Raw genomic sequence first — 24,396 nt, 5'->3', positions numbered from 1 at the left:
AGTTATCGAAACATTATCAGTCATTTGTATAAAGCTTACAATAATGTAGCAAGTAATAGAATAGTAAAAGCAGTTGGTGAGATTAAGTTAAACCCTGAAAATAAAGCTCATTTAGGCATCAAAACATGTCGTGTTTCAGTAGATGGTTCTTGGCATATGAGGGATTTTTCATCCCTTAATAGTTACGTTGCAGCTGTAAACCATGGCAAGTGTATTGATGTTTATGTAATGACAAAGTGTTGTAGGCAGTGTCAAATTTGGAACAGAAAAATAGGGTATGAAGAGCACCAAAACTGGCATTCCAAGCAAACCTGTTCAATTAACCATTAAAGTTCATTTGTTGCAATGGAGTCAACTATAGCAGTGGAGATTTTTCAGCGATCAGTTTTAGAAAACAGTCTTGATTACAATGAGTACCTTGGTGATGGAGACACATCCTCATACAAAGAAGTCTTTGCTTCTAATGTTTATAAAGATTATGGTATTAATCGAATTAAATTAAAATGTGTTGGACACGTGCATAAGAAATGTGTAATTAGGCTTTAAAATCTTCGTAAAAAGTTCAAAGGAACAAAAAATTCTTTGTCTGGTCAAGATAAAACAATTAACTCAATACAAAACTTTCATGGACTTGCCATCCGACAGAATTTATATAACTTATACGCAATGAAAAAATCTGTCTTAGCGATTGTTTGGCATTGGTGTAAAACAGATGAAGAGGACGATGTTCGACACCAGTTTTGTCCACCTGGATCGTCCAGTTGGTGCAAATATAAAAGAGAATTAATTAATGGCACTAACAATCATAAAATGAATATAAATTTATCATCATGGAGTTTTCAAATTTTGTTGACAAAACTTTTAGAACTCAGAAGTGACGAGTTGTTATCAAAATACCGTCATCGACGAACCCAAAATGCCAACGAAAGTTTCAACAATATTGCATGGTCACGTTATCTAAAAAACACTTTTATAACAAAAGATGCATTAGAGATCGGTATCATAACTGCCATAATTTATTTTAATGATGGAGCAAATGGTGTAAACAATGCAGATTTTTGATTCTTTTTATCTTTTGATGAATTTTTTTATAAGATGCAATGTTTAATTTTCCTTAAAACAATGTTTTAAGGTTACAAAAAACTTTTATGGTTCATTTAATTATAATTTTTGCTTTCGCATTTTAAAAAAATAACGCACAAGAAATTAATTTTCGATACAGCGCGCAACACAACTTCAGTAAAGTACAGTGAAAGCGTAAATGCTAGTAAGTCGGGCACAGTTTTTAGGAAACAAACACAACATTTTGTAAAATATATTCATCTTATTTTCGTAAGGCTGTTTCTAGTATTCTTGTTTAAAATTTTTGTAGTTTGTAATCTAGTTTGTAATCGTTGTTGAAGGTACTGCTTTTCACTTTTTTTTTTTTTGTTTTTTACTTTTTTTTTACGTTAAACGCGATATTTTCTTCATAAAGTTGTAGGATAAATATTATAAAAAAAACTGTTTAATCCGTAACGCTAAATCATGCAACAGTGAAGAAACCGCAAAACTACGGAGACAAATCTAAAATCCTTTTTTTTTGTGGCTTTGTCTATAAACAAAGCTATAAGTCATTAATTACATTTTCGTTAATCTCAATTTTATTATAAAATTCGAGACAAAAACTGGTTTTACTTGTTTTTAAATATTTAAGAGTTAAAAAAAAGATAATTTGTAAAATTTTCATAAGTTTAAAACTACCGAGCAAAATCATGAAGGGTTACATCGTCTTCCTTTTGGTCAATCTATTGGTAGAGAGTGAAAGTCGCGCTTATTTTCGTAACGAATATTTTGAAAACGGACCATATCGTCGTGGAATGAATCAACATGAAGATCCTGTGGTAAACGAAGAGTTTTTGGATAGCAATAGTATCAAAGAGAACATGGAAAATTTTTATCCCGTTGAGAAAAAAACAAGTAAGTCGAATTACTTTATAATTTTGATTGTGAAGATGGATTATTGTTATAAAATATGTTTCCGTAATTATAAAATAGTTAAAAATTGTTTGTAAAATATCTTTTCTACCTTTATATCCATTTATTTTCTACATTTAGATTTTGTTGTCAATTGTTTAACGGCATACCAGAAAAATTGGTAACTTTAACTTTTGTGTTACTTTATTAAAACGTAATGTAAATTAAATCTTTGACAACTTATAACAGGTGTTAAATAAAATGAATTAATTGAAAGTTTACTTTGTTGAACATTTCTACTTCCGCTATTTATTCTTCCTTTGTTTTTTTTTTGTTTTTTTTTGTTAATGGTAAAAACCGCTAATAAAGGCTTTTACACGTTATATTTTGAACTCCTGTATGAATTTTCTCACTCGGTTTACTTCAACTTATTTTAAACAAGACTACAAGCCTCGTTAATGGTAATGTGACTCTTATTCAAAAGCACTAGAGCTTTTACAAAGTGTTTAAACGCATAAATTTTCTATAAAATACATGTTTGTGTTGCGTCTTTATATAAATAGCGTAGACACAACAAAAATATGTAATGTTCTAAATCTTACTACAACTACAATTAATTTTTACAGTACTGTATATATAGTATTCTAAAATAGGTTATAATTAGTAAATAAATATAACTTAATATTTATATATATATTTTTAGTTACCACGCTGTTAGACTTGCTGGTTATTCACAACAAGCGTCGTTTAATAGCTGTTGTCTATGAAGAACTTACATTGCTGAATAAAATGAATTAAATTTGTTCTCAAAAAGAAAAAACTGTTATAATAAACTTTTTGTTTTTGTGTTTATTAGTGTTTGTTTGGGTTTTTGCGAGCCCGTAAATTGCCACTGCATATAATATCCTGTAAAGAAAACACCTAATAATAAACGGTGTCGGTAAATTTGTATGCACTTAAATATGATATATGATCGGAATAAAAGTAATGGGTGGTACGTATAGGGGTTTGAAGCTAAAACATTTAAACATTGAAACCAGCAATTACCTACTTATTATTTGCATTTCATTTAAATCCTCAAGATAGATTATCTATAAGTTCCCATATAGAGTCAGCTAAAAACCAAATATGTAACCTCGTTATGAAAAACTTCGGCTGTTCTCGGTGGCTAACTGTTGGACGCCTTTGTAACCAAGTAAATAAAATAAAAAAAGTCTCATTTAAGTTTCTAATAAAAAAACGGAAGTTTTAAAATTAGATGAATATTTTTTCTTTTTTTTTCTTAAGAAAATATCGACTTTCATTATTTTTAGTTTTTTATTTGTTTAATTGTCTCTTGTAAATTTTATATTTAAAGGAATTTTTTAAAAGGGGAACCTGTTGAACCTTTGATCGTTTTTTGCTTTAAAGGGATTTTTTTGAATTTCTATTGAAAAAATTCAAAGCACTCAAACTTTCAAATAATCTCTCAATTTTTGCGCAAAAATTATACATAATACATTTTCTCATTCAACCAAGAAGTTTTTTTTGTTGGAGGAAGGAGGTTTTTACATCCCTTGTTTCCTCCCTTCCCCTCACCTTTATCTCCTCTTTGTTTAATATTAGTCTCAAAATTTAGCACATAGTAATACAAGTAATGTTAGGATGCTGTTTCCACTAGCATTAATGGCTGCAGTCATTGTTTTAATTTTGCCTTGTTCAGCACTATGTATGCTCCCTAATTATTTTAACCCTTCTCAACCATAACTTTTGGTTTTAAGTAGGCTGTGGTAATTTATGTTTCATTATAGTTCCTAATGTTATATCGTTCAAAATGATAACTTTTATTAAAGATTTGTAATTTTTATATACAAATCATTCTGTTTCTCTGTTAAATGCAATTGACTTTAAGGCTTTGGTTTACGTAGAGATAACTTATAACTTTATCTTTTGCGAAAATCTTGCAGTCATTGTTCACCAGCATATTTCTTATTCATGCATTGAGTGTCAATTTTTTTAAGCGTTCCTAAAACAAACTCATATGCAAAGAATCTGATCTGCATTTATGTAAGTCCGTAAAGCATATTCTCAGCATCTGCCAAGTAGTTTTCCAAATTTAATTTTTCTTCTGTTGAAATAGTTATTTTGGTTTTGTATTAGAATAAGAATATTCGCAATTTCTCGATTTTTTAAACTGCTTTAACTGATATATCAAAGATGATTTTTTATTGTTACAACTTTGTCTTACAAATTTACGTAAACTCATTTTTTATTCAAGCACAAAATTTATTGCATTAAGCATATCTGTTTAGCAAGTCTTCTTGGGAAAAACACCAAACAGGGGCAGAAACTTAAATCTTTGGTATTTGAGATTGAACCTTTCATGTTGAGAGAGTTCAAATTTTATATGGTCATATTTTTTTAAACGCTGAAATGTTATTCTATGAAATTTAGAAAATATCAATTTATCAAAACAGTCTCTAATCATTTCAGTTTTTAGCCATACACCCATATTTGAGCTAAGTATTAATTACTCAACGATAATTAGCTGCTCAACGATCAAAAAATGCAGTTTCTGCTTCTGACACCAACCTTGCTCCCAGGTATATTAAAGCAGAATTGATTAACTATTTTTGTTCTTTCAACTCCCAATAGCTGTATAGAAACTAAGAAATATAATTAGCTAGATTAAAATATTAATGCAGCTGTCTAACTAACTTAATTAAAAAAATTGATTATTTCAAGTGTAGTGGTGGTGTAAGAATAAATAGTGAATTCCATCACAATTCAATGTGAGTTCCATTACAATTCAATGGAATTATTTGATTTCCATCATACAAGAAACAATATTGCAATCAAGAGCAATAAAGGACAACCTCCTGACAAACTCGATAATAAGTTTCATAAGTTCTTCAAGTTTGCAAATAACCGAGGAAACAAAGTTTGCCGGTCAAAGGTACAACGTCCTAATTTAATCAAAGGTAAACAAGACGGGTTTCTTTAACAATCATTATCTTCGTCCCTAAGTTATGAACTTTTTGTGGATTATTACGATTCATCTTAAGTATGTTCTTTTACGGTATAAAAAGTTTTCGTGGCCTATAATTTTAACATAGCATATTTTTTAAATAATAATAGTAGGCCGACAGGGTGATGTTGCTGAAGGTACAACCTAAACAAAGGTCTAATTTGTTCGACTATATTTAAATGACTAACTCCAAAATCATATTGATACTTTTTTCTAATGGTATTAGACATTGCAGTATTTTATAAATATTATTTTCTTTTTAACTTATAATGAGCTCTATAGATTATGGTGACATTAGTCATCCGTATCTTCTTTGTGCTCCTGTCCGTTTTTATAAATCAACTTTTTTTATGTAAACGTTTCTTTGTATATATATTTGCTTATTACATAAACAGCAAATACAGAATTAAAAAATAATACACGCAGTGGATAAACATAAGATGCCACAAAAATACAAATTTTGTTTAGGTGGAGACATAAACCTCTATTTCTTTTTTTTAACTTAAAAGACGACGGAAGGTGTTTTAATACTTATTTGTCGGAATGAGGCGAAAATATTATATAAAATAAAACTGTATTAAAACCTTAAGGATAATCTCGAAAGTTTGTTTGGAAAGTTTAAATTACATAATAACAAAACATCTACATTAAGATAAATATATACAACGAATTCAAACTATACTTCGTATCTACATCGCAAGGCTAATCAAATCAAAGTTTTTAAAGTGATTGAAAGTCTGAGTAATACGAAGCAATTGAGAAATAAGAAACAGCTTTTTGCTGAATTAGCATAATATAAATAAAGTCTGTTTTTATTACCCTCATTCACAGAATGAAATAGAGTGATATAAAAAATATTTAGTACCGTTACTGAAGAAAAAATAATTTATTAATAACAAATATTCGCTACAGGTATAAAAATTCTAATCAATATTCATTTTGCTTCAACATCTTTAGTTTTACATTATTTATTCTAAAATTGAAAAAATTTAATTCGAGTCCGGCAGCATGCGATAACGTTTTTATTTTTTTTATTTTTTTAAAAAAAGATTGTATTCTTATTGCAAAAGATTATGTTTTCTTAAGCATACATGTGCAAATTTCATAAAATTTTGTTTTTATACATAAATATATATATATATATGTATATATATATATATATATATATATATATATATATATATATATATATATATTTGCCTTCTTAAAAATCGTTTAACGATTTTTAAGAAGGCAAGCCCAAAAAAAAATTTAGACTACACAATTTTATGCCACTTTTAAACAGCATACCAAATTTACTTACGTTTTTACAAAATGTTATTATAAAAAAAAACATTTAAGGAGGGGGGTCATCGCTCCCATAGCCTGCCCCCTATGTATCCCCTAAATCCTCCTGCCTTTGTGCTAAAGAATTTAAAGGGATTTTCTTTTTGCTATTTCATTGAGAAACCCATATCTTAGTTTTACTTAGAAACTTTTTTTATATATAAATATATAATATATAAACCAACAAATGATTGTTTCGCCCAATATCGGTGCTCATCAGCATGTCTAGGAATATATTTATTTCGGACATGGACAATCGAAGAAAGGAAAATTTAGCACTGAAAAGAGAAAGACAAAAATACAAATGGATTTATATACATCGTGAAATAAAAAGTTATATATATTTTTATATAACAAGATTAAAAAAAAAAAGACATACCAAGTAAAGCCTTAACAACAAGAAAGAAGATCATTTTTGATCAAAAAAAAAGAATGCTAATGGTTTTGACAACTACAGTAAAAAACTAATTTAAATGGTACAAAAACTTATAAATATTATTAAGATGATTGAGAGAAAATTTATTGGAAATAATTTTTGTAATTTTTTATTTTGTCGCTAAATTAGAAAATGATATAAAGAGATTGTCAAAAAGAGATGGTTAATGTTTGCCTGAACTATGACCACTTATCATATAGCTAATCCCAAACAAAAGTATGGGGTTACATTTAAACCGTTCTGTTAAGGACACCATTGAAGTCTTGGCCTTTCCAGGGGTTTCCATGCCTATTTGTTAGCTTTTATATGAAGAGAGGTGATAATAGACAAAAATTTCTAAAGTTGTTGGTGCGTATTAGAGTAAACAGTATAGACACTAATCATTGAAATCAAGTCGTCTATTTTTTATAGAAAATCTATTGATAACATTATAAATACAAGGAACAATTTCTTGATGGATATACATTAATGCCAAACCGTTAAGTTGATCTTCTGACATTGTTGTTCTCATATAGTCTTTTAACCGACGCATAACAGAAAAACTCCTCTCACACTCACATGAAGTAACAGGAAGTGTCCCAAGTATCCTTAAAGCTATCCTAATATTTTCAAATCTAGGAAATGATATCAATTTAAGAGTTAAAGATATATTGTCAGGAATAGTCCCAGAGAAACTTTCCCAGTATTTTTCCCAAAGAACTAGTTCCCCATTCAAGGCACTGATATTAGGGAGATTATCTATATAAAAATCACAGAATGTTTCAAACTGCTTCCTCCAACACAATTGGGTTTTGGGTCTTTTAAGAAAAGAAATATTATTAAATGGAATAATTGATAACCCTTTATATGCAGCTACAGTTTCTGATTTAAATCTTGTAGATATAGATATAGATACATGATCTATAAGAGGGATAGTAACAGCTCTTTTAAAGTATTCTGATACAGGCTCTGATGGAACATTAGAACGATTTTTTTGAATAGAACAGGTTCTTGGTTTCAAAACAAAAAACTTCAGGTTTACTTGAAAGCAAATATGCTGCTTCATAGCAGTTATTATGAAAACTATCTATATCATTTCTGATGGAAATAAATGTATTTTTAAGAGCTGTAATAAGGTGCAAACCGTCTAAGATATCAATAGGTTTTGATTGCTGCAACCGAGTAACAGGTAAAGTAAAATCTAAAACACGCGTTGTCACAACTAAAGTAAAGACAAATTGAAAAGTGCCAATGGAATTTAACAAAGTAGAAGATTTGTTTTGAGTGTCTTTGTTAACAAAACTCTCAGGGGAAGCCATGATACATAAAGCATGGAAAATAGATAAATAATGCTCAAGAAAAGTGTTTAAATCATCTATAAACTCAATCCATCTAGTTCTACAGATATCTTTTAATTTTTTTTATGCGTTTGAGGTTCACGCTCTAAAATGGTAGCTTCTAAAAACTTTTGTCTATTTTTTGAATAATTAAAAAAATAAGAAAGTTCGCGAACTTTATCAAAAACCCCTGAAACTAATTGGACATTACACGATTCACAAAGTGATTCGATGGCTATGACAATGTGTATACAAAGCCTTTGAATTTATATTGAGAACCTGAGCAGAAAGACCATTTATATATCCAGAGACAGAACTGGCTCCATCATATCCCTGACCCCTACAGTTTTTTATATCTAGATTTAAGTTTCTTACACAATTTAAAAGAAAATTAAACAAATCTTTTCCTTTAACTCCTTCACTACAATGAATAAATTGAATAAAGTCTTCTCTGATATTGAAATCACTATCAACAAATCGTAAAACTAATTACATTTGCTCTTTAGTAGATGATTCACAGGCTTCATCTGCAAGTATTGAAAAAAAAACATTTTAGCGAACTTCAGATAGTATAGATTCACTAATTTCTTCACCACAACATTTAATAATATCATTTTGTGAAGTCTTCGAAATGTAGGAGGCATTCTTTGAACAGTTATTAAGATGAGAGCCTAAAATATCATTTTCATTGCGTACAGCAAAATTTAAAAGTTTATTAAAACAACCAGTTCCACATTTCGAATATTCTCCAGCCTCTGGAAGATATAGTGAATCATCTCCGTGGCCTCTCAAAGGTGTTTGACCGCAAAAAGTTACAGCATTAACAATAGGACGAAGTATTTGGCGATTTTTTATTATTTTTTCTTTTACATTAGTATCAATGATGACATTTATTGGTTAACTTATGCCTGAGGAATGACTCAAAAAAATATTAAAAACAGGCATAGTAAATGCATGTAAACCATTTTTAGTTGACTCATGATTTGAAAATGATCTAATAGCATCGGACCATTTATTGAAAGGCTCCAAATACAAATATGTTAACTTACGTGATCTTAGTTTGAATTTATTGCCAAATAATACACAAGATAAACAAAATGCACCATCAGTACTTTTAGAATATCTCAGCCAAGAAAACTCTTTCAACCAAAGATATCTAAACTGACGACCAGAATCTTTTGGGAAAATGTAATCTTCATTAGGAATAAACATATTTTTAGTTAATAAAAAAAATTCATGGTCAGTTAAAATTTCAACCTTTTGTCTAAAGAAAGCAACATCATTTTGCTCAAAAGATTGGAGAGCATTTGGTACTTCTTTAGGTGGCGAAATAATGTTCGAAGGGTATTCAATATTATTATTATAAAAATTAGGTACTTTCCTGATGCTTGAAGATTTTGTAAAAAAAGATTTTGATAGAACACTGTCCTTAAATGTTTTTGAGTGGAAAGAAACATCTTTATTTGATGTTAATGATTGAGAAGATGTTGTCGATTGAGATGAAGAAATTGCTAATTGAGAAGAAAATCTATTTGATTTTAGAATACAAGATGCATTTTGTAAGACTGCACTAGTAGGTTCTAAGTCTGGGTTTGTTTTATGAAAGAGTGTAAGGATAGAGTAAGGCTTTTTATCTGGATTTTTGGCTTCTGTGCTGGGTACAATTGCAGCAACTGGATCAATGGTGGTCTGCTTTGTATCTAAAAATTTATTAGGTCACAAGACTGGCAGCAACTTTTTTGAAATTATTATTTTTGATTTACTGGAAAGTTCACACTTTTTAGGAATAAAAATTAGTGGGACATAGTGATTATGCTGAAATGTACCGGACTAAAAATTCCCATCATAACAAAACAAAATGTAAAATGGAGAACAACATTTAATGGGAGTAGGTGGTGAGATCTCTTGGTTAAAAAATATTTTATACTTTTCAACACCGAAATCTGGGTAACAGGAAACAATATTACAAGAAAGAACCGATGATAAACCTAACAAACATAAAAAACCAGCCCATTTTTCTGTGCTCTCACAGTTTGCAATTGCTTCAGCTTTAATGATATTATTATTTTTGAAGCCAGAATCTAATGCAGAATGAGATAATGACATACACAACAAACTTTTGAGATTAATAAAATGAGAATTATAATCAAAAAATATTTTTGAAAATAAAGGATGCTAACACTAATAATCAGCATGTATATAAATTTCAAGGGACGTTAAAACTCTCAACACATTCATCAGTGTATTGTCAGCAACAAAAAATAATGATGCAGAGCTGTACATACAACTTCCAGATGCTTCAGACCTTAAGAAAAAAAAAAAATATTACTTCAAGTTTTTAAGAGCTAAACTTCTTTTATCAATAAATTTAAAATTGACAATAAATATTTTTACAAAAAAGTATTAAATTTTGTGTTAAAACATTAACTAATTGTAATAAAACACAATAAGATAATACTTTTTGAAAAAAAAGTAAAGTGACTTACCCTAAAGCAATACAATGCATTTTATTGTCTTTTAAGTAAGAAGGAATACAAACTTGAGCACATATATTTCTTCTTATTGTGCCATCAATATATCGACTTAAAAGACCTTCGTTACTAAACCTTTTGTTATTGTTGTAAATATATGTATCCAATAAAGTTTCATAAAATGTATTTAAATCGACAAGATTATTGGTTTTAAATCTTCAATCAAGTTGTAAGTCATGCTTAAACGTTAAAAATTTAAGGAAATCCTTTGTTTTTAGAACGGAGTTCTTTGAGTTACTTGAGTTCTTTTAGTTGTTTATCGATCTTTGCAACCAATCAAATTACTGCTGCAAATGCTGCAAAGAATAGTTTACACTAAACATGTTTTTTTTTTAAACGAATCAGATTGCTACTTTTAATAACGTAAACCAATAAACTTATCCAATTTTCTCATATCCTGCAAAGTAGAGTTTACATTAGCAAGTTTTATAAAATAATTTTCTCATATCCTGCAAAGTATAGTTTACATTAGCAAGTTTTATAAATAATATTCTAATATCCTGCAAAGTATAGTTTACATTAGCAAGTTTTATAAAACACTTTTTCGAACGTCTGCAAAGCATAGTTTTCACTGTAAACTTTTTCAAATTATATATTCTAACAAAAAAATATAGATCGGCAATTAGTATTAAGCGGGCGTTAGACGTCATAATACTTGAACTTATTTTTATATTTCTACCCAGTCCCTTGCAGCACTTGACGGGGTTTAAGTCCGCCCCTGCATATATAAATATATCTATGTATGCACATATACATCTATATAAACATATATATATATATATATATATATATATATACATATATATATATATATATATATATATATATATATATATATATATATATATATATATATATATATATAACTGTATAACTCTATATAAACATATATATATATATATATATATATAATTATATATATATATATATATATATATATATAAATATATATATATATATATATATATATATATATATATATATATATATATATATATATATATAATTATTAAACTGATGGACGGCTTTGTAACCAGGCAAATAAAAAAAAAGAAATAACCGGATTTTCTTATAAATTTATATATATATATATACACATGTATATATATATATATATATATATATATATATATATATATATATATATATATATATATATATATATATATATATATATATATATATATATATATATATATATATATGTAAATATTTATATATATATATATATAATATATATATATATATATATATATATATATATATATATATATATATAATATATATATATATATATATATATATATATTTATATATATATATAAACATATATAGATATAGTTAGTTATTGCTGGTTTCAATGTTTTAATGTTTTAGCTTCAAACCCCTATACGTAGCACCCATTACTTTTATTCCGATCATGTATCATATTTAAGTACATACTAATTTACCGATACCGTTTATTATTATGTGTTTTCTTTACAGGATATTATATGCAGTGGCAATTTACGGGCTCGCAAAAACCCAAACAAACACTAATAAACACTAGAAACAAAAAGTTTATTATAACAGTTTTTTCTTTTTGAGAACAAACTTAATTCATTTTAATCAGCAATGTAAGTTCTTCATAGACAACAGCTATTAAACGACGCTTGTTGTGAATTACCAGCAAGTCTAAAAGCGTGGTAACTTAAAATATATATATATATTAAGTTATATTTATTTACTAATTATAACCTATTTTAGAATACTATATATACAGTACTGTAAAATTAATTGTAGTTGTAGTGAGATTTAGAACATTACATAATTTTGCTGTGTCTACGCTATTTATATAAAGACGCAACACAAACATGTATTTTATAGAAAATTTATGCGTTTAAACACTTTGTAAAAGCTCTAGTGCTTTTGAATAAGAGTCACATTACCATTAACGAGGCTTGTAGTCTTGTTTAAAATAAGTTGAAGTAAACCGAGTGAGAAAATTCATACAGGAGTTCAAAATATAACGTGTAAAAGCCTTTATTAGCGGTTTTTACCATTAACAAAAAAAAACAAAAAAAAAACAAAGGAAGAATAAATAGCGGAAGTAGAAATGTTCAACAAAGTAAACTTTCAATTAATTCATTTTATTTAACACCTGTTATAAGTTGTCAAAGATTTAATTTACATTACGTTTTAATAAAGTAACACAAAAGTTAAAGTTACCAATTTTTCTGGTATGCCGTTAAACAATTGACAACAAAATCTAAATGTAGAAAATAAATGGATATAAAGGTAGAAAAGATATTTTACAAACAATTTTTAACTATTTTATAATTACGGAAACATATTTTATAACAATAACCTATCTTCACAATCAAAATTAAAAAGTAATTCGACTTACTTGTTTTTTTCTCAACGGGATAAAAATTTTCCATGTTCTCTTTGATACTATTGCTATCCAAAAACTCTTCGTTTACCACAGGATCTTCATGTTGATTCATTCCACGACGATATGGTCCGTTTTCAAAATATTCGTTACGAAAATAAGCGCGACTTTCACTCTCTACCAATAGATTATCCAAAAGGAAGACGATGTAACCCTTCATGATTTTGCTCGGTAGTTTTAAAGTTATGAAAATTTTTCAAATAACTTTTTTTTAAGTCTTATATAGTTAAAAAAAGTAAAACCAGTTTTTGTCTCGAAGTATATAAGAAAATTGAGATTAACGAAAATGTAATTAATGACTTATAGCTTTGTTTAAAGACAAAGCCACAAAAAAAAAAAAAAAGGATTTTAGATTTGTCTCCGTAATTTTGCGGTTTCTTCACTGTTGCATGATTTAGCGTTACGGATTAAACAGTTTTTTTTATAACATTTATCTAACAACTTCATGAAAAAAATATTGCGTTTAACATAAAAAAAAAGTAAAAAAAATGAAATGTTTGAAAACCAGTAACCTCAACAACGATTACAAACTAGATTACTAACTACAAGATTTTCAAACAAGATTACAAGAAACTACCTTACGAAATTGGGATAAATATATTTTACAAAATGTTGTGATTGTTTCTTAAAAATTGATTTACTAGCATTTACGCTTGCACTGTATTGTACTGAAGTTGTATTGCACGCTGTATTGAAAAATAACTTTTTGCGCGTTATGTTTTATAAATGCGAAAACAAAAAATATAATTTAACGATCCATAAAAGTTTATTATTATTTTCAGGGTTTAACTTAATCTCACCAACTGCTTTTACAATGCTATTACTTGCTACATTATTGTAAGCTTTATACAAATGACTGATAATGTTTCGATAACTGGGTTAAGATAATGACTCCATAATGAGGCATCTAGCCAAAGTTTTTATTGCTGCAAGACTTTTCCCATTTTCTCGAAAAGCAATTACATTTCGAACATTAATTTCAAATAGATTGCGCCCCTGTGTGGAAATGTTATTTTCATTATAGACAACAGTTATTGGTGCATCTTGCGGACAGGAACAAGTCGGAATTTTTTAGGAATTGCTACAATTACTAAAAAAGCATTTGCTTGCAAAAAGTTTGCTTGCAAAAGCCATTCTTGAGTCAAGTTTATTGGATAAACTCAGCTTTTGTGCATTACACACAGAGCATGTTAAACTACTTATAAGATTTTTAAGAATTTTAAAATTTACAAACAAAAAATAATTATCATCACCTTCTTTAGAAGTCTCATTCAATGTTTTTGATATTTTTTGATAACGAAGTGAAAAGAATCTAAAGTTTCTGTCACCTTGTTCGACTCGGTAATCCGATTTACTTTAAATTTAGACTTTTCTTTCTTCCCAAGTTCTGTTTACTGGACATTATCAATAATCTAATAAAAAATACAAGTTAACTGTTTTGAGATATCAATAGCTACTAAAACTTGAATCAAGCTGTACAGCACACTCTACAATACATGACAAATCAAAAGCCGTTTTATTTAGTTGCCATATATTGTACAATATACAGACTTTGTTTAGATATTTATTTCATATTTTAAAATAAAAATACAAAATTTCTTAGTAAAAATTTTTTTCAATATTATTTCAAAATTTTCTGCTAAAAAGAAACTTTTTTCATAAAAATTTAAACTCAACTATGAAAAATGTTAAATTAAACTAATAGTAGTAAGTATTTTATGCAGAATGTATATATTTTTTAGAAGAATGATAAATTTTGCATCGAATAATATATTAAAAAATAAATCAAATATTTTTAAAAAAATGAGTTTTTTTTTCTTTATGAGCCATCTTTTTGTCTCCTACCTCTGTTTTTTAAATTAATTTAGATTTACGAAAGTTATGGACTATCCCTAAGATAATGGTAGAAACATAATACAACAGAGACTCATTTTTATTACATTTGTCATTTGCTCAACCGAACCACAATTTACTTATAAAATTTTATTACTTTTGTATCGAATACGATTGCAAAATGTCCACATAAAGTACGTGACAAACTTTTTTATAAAACTATAAAAAAAAACAAAGTTTTGTTATCGTAAAACAGAAAAAATTGGGTTTTTATTAGCATGAAAGACTTTGTCACAATGTCGTTATAGGTATCAAGCTCAACCGATTTTCTGAAGTTAAATTTAGGCAAAAACGAGCCCTAGTCTTTGTGCACAATATGTCTTGTTGTAAATTTGGCTTTATTCTAACCGTAACTCTGCCTTAGTAGTTGATAATAAAATATATTTTTTAATTGCATCAAAAAGTGCTTTGAAAAATCTTCCCAAAGATACCATGTTGCTTATTTTTTTACTTTGAAACAAAATATCAATTAAAGAATAAATTCAGTTTTGCTGGAAAATGTCTGGTTTCCCGCCTTAGTACCCTTGAGTATATAATAGGTGATGGTTAAAATCAGGTTGATCTTTACATTATAGGACCAACCAAAGATCTCTATTTGGAAATATTTACTTAAATGTATAACACTTTGATACAAAATGTTATTTCAATAACGATCTAATTTATATGAACAATTCTTCTGGACAGTTTATATTTTCTTTTTAATAGATACGATACAACTCTAAGCTGAATGTCGAACCCGATTACCTACGCAGATTGAATTTAGTTAACTACAAAATAGACAACTATTTTAATGCATTGTGTTTACAGAACTTATTTAAGACTTACTGAATTCTACTTAAATTTGAATTGAGTATAAATTTATATGATTGCTCGGTGGTAATTAGTTAATTAGATTTCTTGCGCTAACAACTGATTGTTGATAGAAATATGAAAGCGAACCACATTGGTTTTTATTAGTCATGATCATTAGTCATAAAAGTTGAAACTATTTTAACTTAGACATCTCTCATACAACAACGAAAATATGAATAAAGAAGCCATCATATTTTAGAATTATCGTTGGATTATTTTGGAAAACTTTATTTCAAAAACAGAATCTGATGTTGCTATACATTTTAAAAATTAATAAAATCAAATTGCTTCACTAGAGAAATTTTTCTCTTGCAAATTTCAATAGATCACTTGTTATCGAAAAACCTAACTTAAAAAAATGCAGATAAAAACTGCTTTTACTTTAAATATGCACAATTGAAGTATACTTCAGTGAAAATAAACAGCTGAATTTTGAAAATTTTATTAATAATGAATCAGGAGACCTAAAAACTATATGTGGAGTGTCACGAGGGCCGATTCTTAGTCCGCTGCTGTTCTTGATTTATGTAAATGGTTTATAATTTTTTAAAACATACTCATATGCAACGATTCTGATCTGCATTTATGTAAGTCCGTAAAGCATATTCTCAGCATCTGCCAAATAGTTTGCTAAAATTAGCTTTTTTTCAAAACCAATGTCGAAATTCGTCCTTTTTATGTGTTTCACAGCAATGGTAAACAGTTTTGAATTTTTTTTTGTTATGATTTTTTATTTCATCAGAGATAAACTGCTAAACATATTCAACAGAGAATAACTAGTCAAATATATTTTTTTTTTTGTTAAAAATTGATGTGAATATAAAACCTCGTTTAACATTTTAAATTCAACATTTTGAAACCAACTTTTACTGATTTATCTCCAGAAGATTTACTAAAAAAATGTCTCCATGGTAAGACCCAAAAATGCCATCGAGGCACTCAACCAGATTATTTGGAGACGCTGCCCAAAACATATTTTTGTGGGTAGAGTGGTCTTAGAGTCTGCAGTTAATTCATCTGTTATTGAATTTAATGAAGGGCATAATGGAATCCTCTCTGTACTAAATAAATTTCATCTAACAGGATATGTTACGCCTATGAAACTTAATAAAAAGAAGAAAGAAACTATAAAGCGGTCTCTTCAAAAGTCCACTGACCGTGTTAAAAAGAGAAGAAAATAACTAAGAACAATTAAAAAGGGTTACTAAGACAAAACGATGAAGAAAAAAACTCGAAATATATTCCTGGAGAGTTTTGATATGTTTTTTGTGAACTTTTTATTATGGTTTTATTCTTTTGTTTTATATATTTGTTGTTTTCTCAGAATAAAGTTTTGCTTCGAATAAAAATCTTTAAAACATGATAACTTTGGACTCGTTTAAGCTTTTTATCTAATTTTTTTTTTGATTTTTCACATAACTAAAAAAGATGCGGATGAGAGAAGGATATATAAAATAAAATAAAGAAAGTACTTTTTTATGAGACTAATGTTGGCCATTTGTCCACCAATTTTTCTATGTTTGTTTCACATGTTGTAACTTTTTATATACTGTGAATAATATAAAATGCTTCTCTCATCCGGATTAACACAACTCAATGAGTATATACACCAATTTTCAGCTTGATATGATAAGTATTTTGATTGCTAGCTTGTCACAAAAAATGCTAGTTTTTTTATTCGTTTTTTAAATAATTGGCTAATCGAGACATTTTTTTTTTTTTAAAGTTGATTTTTGTAAATAGTTTATAGAACCACATTTTTGGTGAAAAAATTAAACCAAAAACTCTTTGCTTTCAAAAGTTACTCTTTTCTGTGGAGGACCACCTTAAGATTAAAAAACTTTTTTATAAGTAAATAAATTTTTAATTATATATATATATTTATTATACTATTAAGATGTCATTAAAATATATATATATATATATATATATATATATATATATATATATATATATATATATATATATATATATATATTTTATTAATAATTAAAAATTACAAAAAATTTTTTTTTTGATGTTTTGTCAAATTTTTACATATGGTCAGTTTTTGTAGTTTTTCATAAAAATACAAAGATTTTAGATATAAAGAACCGCCACATTTAATAAAGAACGTAAATCCTTTGGTGTCAATGCAACGCGCTCTAAATTCATTTGGGGCTCGCGAGTTGCATAAACTTAAATCTTGACGTCTTTTTTTTCTTTCATGTAATCTTTTAATGTATTTTTTTATTAGATACTATGTTTAATTTTCCTTTAAATGATGTTTTAAGGTTACAACGAACATTTATGGTTCATTTAATTATAATTTTTGTTTTTGTATTTTAAAAAATATGACGCGCATAAAGTTATTTCTAAATAGAGCGCGCAATACAACTTCAGTACAAAATTAGGCAAGCGTAAATGCTAGTATGTCGGGCACATTTTTTAAAAAATAAACAATATTTTGTAAAATATATTTATCCGAATTTTGTACGTCAGTTTCTAGAAATCTAGTTTGAAAGTTTTGTAGTAAATAATCTAGTTTATAAATGTCGTTATGGTTACTGCTTTTCACATATTTTTTTTTCTTTTTTTTCCCGTTAAAGGCCTTTTATTTTCTCTTTAAGGTTGTAAGATAAAAAAAATTGTTTTAGAACACGGTACAGCTAAAACATGCAAATGTGATTACGGAGACAAATCTTAAATCGTTTTTTTTTGTTTTCATACAAAGCTAACAGTCATAAATTACATTTTCGTTAATCTCTTTTTTATCATATAATGGAAGACAAAAATAGTTTTACTTGTTTTTAACTATATAAGAATTAGGAAAATCACAATTTGAAATATTTTCATAAGTTTAAAACTGCCTAGCAAAATGGTAGAGATTGAAAGTCGCGTTTATTTTGATAAATATTTTAAAGGCGGAACAAATCGTCGTGGAATGGATCATGCCATTCCAATCCTGTGGAAAAAAAAGATTTTTTGAGTAGCAATAATATCATAGGAAACTTGGAAATTTTTTATCCCGTTAAGAAAAATACAGGTAAGACGAGTTACTTTGTGATTTTGATTTTGAAGAAGAATTATTGATAAATAACATATATTCGTAAAATATAAAATAGTTGAAATTTGTTTGTAATAGATCTTTACTACCGTTATATCATTTTTTTTCTACATTTAGATTTTGTTTCCGAATGTTTGACGGCATTCCAGAAAAATTTGCAACTTTAACTTTGGAGTTCATTTATTAAACGTAATGTAAATTAAATGAATAAGTATTAAAAAACTAAAGTTTCATTATAGTAAAACATGCAAAAAAAGAAAAAGTAAATAAATAAAATGAAGTATGTATGTATTTATGTATGTATATATATATATATATATATATATATATATATATATATATATATATATATATATATATATATATATATATATATATATATATATATATATATATATATCAGTTAGGAAGCACAGAAAAAAGAAACTATTTAGATTTTATTGGTAAAGAAAAGCTTGTTTGTGTGCAAAGTTAGAATAAGCAATGTTAAACGTTAACGGTACTAGCGACTTTAAAAGTTAACGGTAGAGGCGAAGTTAAAAAACATTTAAAAACAAATTTTTTGCGCATAAACGGTGATCGCGTTTTGCTTGACAGTATTAATTACTACCAGCAGAAAGCAACCCGTAATACGGGTTAGGGTCGGTCTATTACTTAATTTACAGCGGCTGTTTTCCACAATTTAAAGTTGCGAAACCTTAACTAATACTATGTAAGAAAAATGCCTTCAAACTAAAAAATAAGGCCATCTGCAAAATTAAAATTAATTAGTTTACCAATTATTTAATGTTTTTGAGTAATTCAAAACTGACATAGGTCATATCAGTATATGGCAGAACCATTTTCCTAGACATTACAAAGTTCAACACAATACGTTTTTAGTTACTGACACAAAATAATAACACTTCATCATGCTTTAAATTGACGAAAAAGTAAAGCTAAATTCTTGTTATATTTTTTATATCATGAACTTTAATCAATAAAATTAATATGAAGTATACTTTGACACTAATAAAAGACAGTATATTGACAGTATATTTGAAGTTTATTTTCTCATATATTTTGACACTAATAAAGGACCTCCTTTCCTCGTTTTTGCCTTAATTGGTGGCCAGGAGAATATAGTTATTTTATTAAGAGTAATCAAGTTTTTGATGAAAACTTTTTACCAAAATAATAAAATGTAAAACAATGATTTACATTTTTAAGAATTTTTTCTTTTTAATATATATAAGAATTTAAAATATATGAGAATTTTTTCTTTCCTCAAAAGTGTTGCAAATGCAAACTAAGCTAATTAATTAGTTCAACCCGTTATAAAATTTAAGTAACTTCGTATTTGACAAATGCGCAAAACTACAATATTCTCCATGTGTTTAAAGGTTTTTAGTTTGTTTTTAGTTGCGACCCCTCTTTAAAAACATCTCTTAAGTTACGTACAACATATTATTAGGCATAAAAAAAATAAAATTTAAAAAAAATTAAACTAATTGCATATATTTATATCATTTTAACTGAGAAAAAATTTACAATAAAAAGAAATCAGGTTTTTTTTTTATAAATCGTATAAATGCGTCAATCGTAAATCTTAAAGAAAAAAAAAATGGAATTATGATACCATAATTACAAAAAAATAAATAAAAACAAAAAAAAAACTACATAAAAACTCAAAATCGATTTACCTATTTATAGTAACCTATGTTGACATGGCAGTTAATATAAACATTTATCGAAAATGTAACTATAAAATCTGTTTCCAAGTACAAAAGGATTAACAATACTAAAATAAATAAAAATCAAATTAAGATATAAATTGCATTTTTAGCAAAATGTTGTCTTGGCTTTTAGTAAATAAATAAAAGCAGTAAGTTCCAATAATGAAACTACCAATTATTCATTCGTCCTTGTCGAACAGATCTTCTTACATTTTGGCGAAGATTAACTTCAACTTGATTTAGCATATTTCTTTCAATTTGTAAATAATTAATTTCATCTCACCTAAGTCTATTTCTTTCATTTCGTCTACGATTATTTTCAACATGCCTTATAGCACTTACATTGTCTTTTAAATACATAACTTCATCTAGCCTATCACCCATTTCAATCTCATCATTATCATTAAACATATTTATCAAAGCAACACTAACTATTTCTTTGTTTTACTACTCTAAAGTTAACAATAAAATAAAAAAAATTAATTAATAACTAAAAAAATCTTAATCCAAAAATTATAAAATAAAGAAACCAAATAAATGCAAAATAAAATTAATTTGCCATCATCAAAAGTAATACACCTGTATTACTTTTTCTTAAGTTTATTTAATTAAAGTTAAGAAAAACCTGCAACCATATTACCAAAGACTTATAAAAAAAAATTAAAATTTATTTTGTTTCTAATAAAAAAAATTAGGAAAATAAACAAATATCCTTTTTTATTAGAAACAGTTAAGTGTTTCTAATAAAATGTATATATATATATATATATATATATATATATATATATATATATATATACATACATACATACATATATATACATACATATATCCTTGGAGTCGCGGACAGCGTCATAGTTCATGTGTTGGGAGAAAACATTGAACAAAATGCATAATAAAACTTATAAATGCGTTATGTACAAAACAGGTTATTAACCCCCCCCCTCCCCCCACTACACAAAATATGACGCTGCTGCAACTCGAAGGATATATATATATATATATATATATATATATATATATATATATATATATATATATATATATATATATATATATATATATATATATATATATATATATATATATATATATATATATATATATATATTGAACTATTTATTAGTGAAAACATATGAAATCTAAAATTTTCTTTATAACATATATAGTACATTTTATAAATAAACCTCTACAATTTCCTTGGTACAACAACTCGATCATGATTAATAAAAACTCTGTAAACATAAATTTTCTAATAATCTAAATCCTAATAAATTATAAACAATTAAACTTAAATAAAAATATATGAAAATGATTAATGGTATATTAAATATAGAAAAACAAACATATAATAACTATAAGAATTATAGTAACTTATATTTTCAATATTAACATCTATAACACATTTAAAAGTACAATTTAAAAAAAGATTACAATAAACTAATTACATAATAAAATTTTAAAAAGATTTTATATTACCTATCAATTTTAGCTACTAAACATTATCTACCTAATGTCAACTTAAACATTTTCATAACCAAGTGTTTTCTAAAAGGTCATGACTTCTTTAAGAAAACAATTCGTTAAGAAAAGTCTAGAAACTACTTAAAAACTAAGAAATAGTGTATTTTACAGAATACAGAATTGTAACTAATATCGAACAATAGGTATAACTATGCGCACTAATAATAATAATATTCACTGTGCTATTTCAGATAAAAGTCACTAATTTATGCTTCTGCTTGAAAAAACTATATAAATGTATTTATATTAAGAAACAAAAGCAGCGAGTTCTAGTAATGAAACTACCTATTAATCATTTTTAACAACAGACACTAACATAAGATAAGCCAAAGGTAACAACATTACACAAAAAATAATCAAAGATGTTATGTATTTTCAGAATAGTTATATTGAAGGCTAGACTACACATAGACCTAAAGCAGTAACACCACTTGACTGGTAAGGTTGACGAATTTTGCTCTAGATCTATATCTCAAATATATTGTGTGTTATAGTTATACTAACTATAAAACACAATAATTTTTTAAATGTTATATAACATATAAAAACACCTCATTTAACAATCATTTACACATTAGATAAAATCAGGGATGCAGAGTACCAAAAAGGACTCCGGATTAGAAAGTTACAAAAAGATTACTTTATCATAGTTTTCGGTATACAGGAGCACTAAAAATATAAATAAGTATATAGACTACTACTAGGAAAAAAATTAAGACATTTAGGTTAAAGGAACAATCGTTTTTTTAGCAGAATTCTTAGGTATTATGGCGGCAAGGACTCCTGGCTTATAAACAATAAGTTTCAAGTCATTAAATCTCATGAAACAGTTATAGCAGATAATAAGTCAACAAACATGTTTAGAGCTTCTGGACACTACAGACTTGAAAAAAAGTAGATACAAAAAGCTGGAGTCATTTTGGGACTTCGCATCCCTGGATAAAATACATTTCATACTATTATAAAAACACATTTATATAAACACATTTGTAAAACAACTATATATATCACCACATACACGTATTTATCAAACTACATATATCATCTCATACACAAATTTATCAAAAACTTTTTAACTTTGAGCATAAGATAAACATATAAGCAAACCTTTAACAACTATAAAACGACATTTATTAGCATTAATTATTTTTAATGCAACAAAGAATGCAGACTACAATTTACAACATTGTAATGAAAAAGATGAAACCATTAAAGAACAAAATTATAAATTTCAAATAAATACATATTCAGATACCTTAAAATGAAGCATAACACAACATTCTTTTGACAAATTCCAGAAGAATTTTTATTTTATTTTTCTATTCCTTATTATTTTTCCTAAGAATATAAAATATACATATAGATATAGAGCATTATAAAATAGATTGAAATAAACGCAAACTTATGTATATAAACTTACATGAACACAAACAACAATCTTGTTCTATTTAACTTTTCATATTAAACACATAAAATTTTATACTCATTATTCTTTCTACAAAAAATAATCTTAATCTATAAATAAGAAAATGAATTGAACTTACTAAAAAAGCCATCAGCTCCTCTTAATTGCTCCAGAAAATAAAACAATACTTGCTTAAAATGTTCTAAAAAGACTAACGACAAAACTGAAACAGTTTACTAAAAAAGAAATTTTAGTTATAAACTTCTTCTAAAAAATGAAAACAGGCTATAAAAATTAGAAAAATAAAAACAACCAACAACAAACAAACAATTATTTAAATTTTCTATTTTAAACAATGAACAACATCAATTCTTTTCGAAAATAATAAAATATCAGCTCTAATTTGCTTGCTTGCTTGTTTGCGAAAGACCGCATGGAATATATAACCGCGCATTCAAAAGTCTAGAAACTACTTAAAAACTAAGAAATGGTGTATTTTACAGAATACAGAACCGTCATTAACAACACGAACATTAGGCGTAACTATGCGCACTATTTATTAGCGTATTAATATTTAGATTAATACTATTATTGATTTAGATTTATAAGCTTATCATATTGACATATATAATACCAATCTCTATAATGTTATTGAATTTTTATACGCAACTTAATCTTTTGACACTTAAAGAACAAAAGAAGAGATATAGTAATAAAATTAATTAATATTAATTTCTTCTTCGTATTCTTAAATTATTTTTTTAAGAAATTGAACTACTTAGCGAAGTTTGTGAAAATTAGTAAAACTTAAAAAGAAAAGTTTAACAAAGTCCTTCTCTTTGACAACATGTATTAGGTGTTTAATAAAATGAATTAGTTGAAGGTTTATTTTCGTTGAAGACCACTATTTCTGGTTGCGCTTTTTTTTTTTTTTTGGAAATGGTAAAAAATATTATTA

The 24,396-nt window shown here is 26.6% G+C and overlaps 2 protein-coding genes and 2 long non-coding RNA genes across 4 annotated transcripts; 2 read left to right on the top strand and 2 right to left on the bottom strand.

Annotated features, from left to right (window-relative positions):
- The first annotated feature begins 1,717 nt into the window (after positions 1 to 1,717).
- LOC136081043 (uncharacterized) lies at positions 1,718 to 2,789 on the top strand. The gene is made up of 3 exons (XM_065798362.1): positions 1,718 to 1,959; positions 2,098 to 2,137; positions 2,660 to 2,789. The coding sequence occupies exons 1-3, from the start codon at positions 1,755 to 1,757 to the stop codon at positions 2,721 to 2,723; spliced, it is 309 nt and encodes a 102-aa protein (XP_065654434.1). The 5' UTR covers positions 1,718 to 1,754; the 3' UTR covers positions 2,724 to 2,789.
- Positions 2,790 to 12,131: 9,342 nt separating this feature from the next.
- LOC136081042 (uncharacterized) lies at positions 12,132 to 13,178 on the bottom strand. The gene is made up of 3 exons (XM_065798361.1): positions 12,959 to 13,178; positions 12,781 to 12,820; positions 12,132 to 12,261 (listed from the first exon to the last, which is right to left on the bottom strand). The coding sequence occupies exons 1-3, from the start codon at positions 13,161 to 13,163 to the stop codon at positions 12,198 to 12,200; spliced, it is 309 nt and encodes a 102-aa protein (XP_065654433.1). The 5' UTR covers positions 13,164 to 13,178; the 3' UTR covers positions 12,132 to 12,197.
- Positions 13,179 to 18,460: 5,282 nt separating this feature from the next.
- On the top strand, positions 18,461 to 19,021 carry LOC136081041 (uncharacterized). The gene is made up of 2 exons (XR_010638839.1): positions 18,461 to 18,773; positions 18,912 to 19,021. It is a non-coding gene; the product is annotated as an uncharacterized LOC136081041 (long non-coding RNA).
- Positions 19,022 to 20,285: 1,264 nt separating this feature from the next.
- On the bottom strand, positions 20,286 to 23,984 carry LOC136081876 (uncharacterized). The gene is made up of 4 exons (XR_010639210.1): positions 23,578 to 23,984; positions 23,289 to 23,371; positions 20,477 to 20,961; positions 20,286 to 20,381 (listed from the first exon to the last, which is right to left on the bottom strand). It is a non-coding gene; the product is annotated as an uncharacterized LOC136081876 (long non-coding RNA).
- Positions 23,985 to 24,396: the final 412 nt, after the last annotated feature.

The sequence above is a fragment of the Hydra vulgaris genome, chromosome 06, assembly GCF_038396675.1.
Source record: "Hydra vulgaris chromosome 06, alternate assembly HydraT2T_AEP".
Classification (NCBI taxonomy): domain Eukaryota; kingdom Metazoa; phylum Cnidaria; class Hydrozoa; order Anthoathecata; family Hydridae; genus Hydra; species Hydra vulgaris.
Note: the sequence above shows the minus strand (reverse complement) of the source record. Positions and strands in the feature narration are given on the sequence as shown.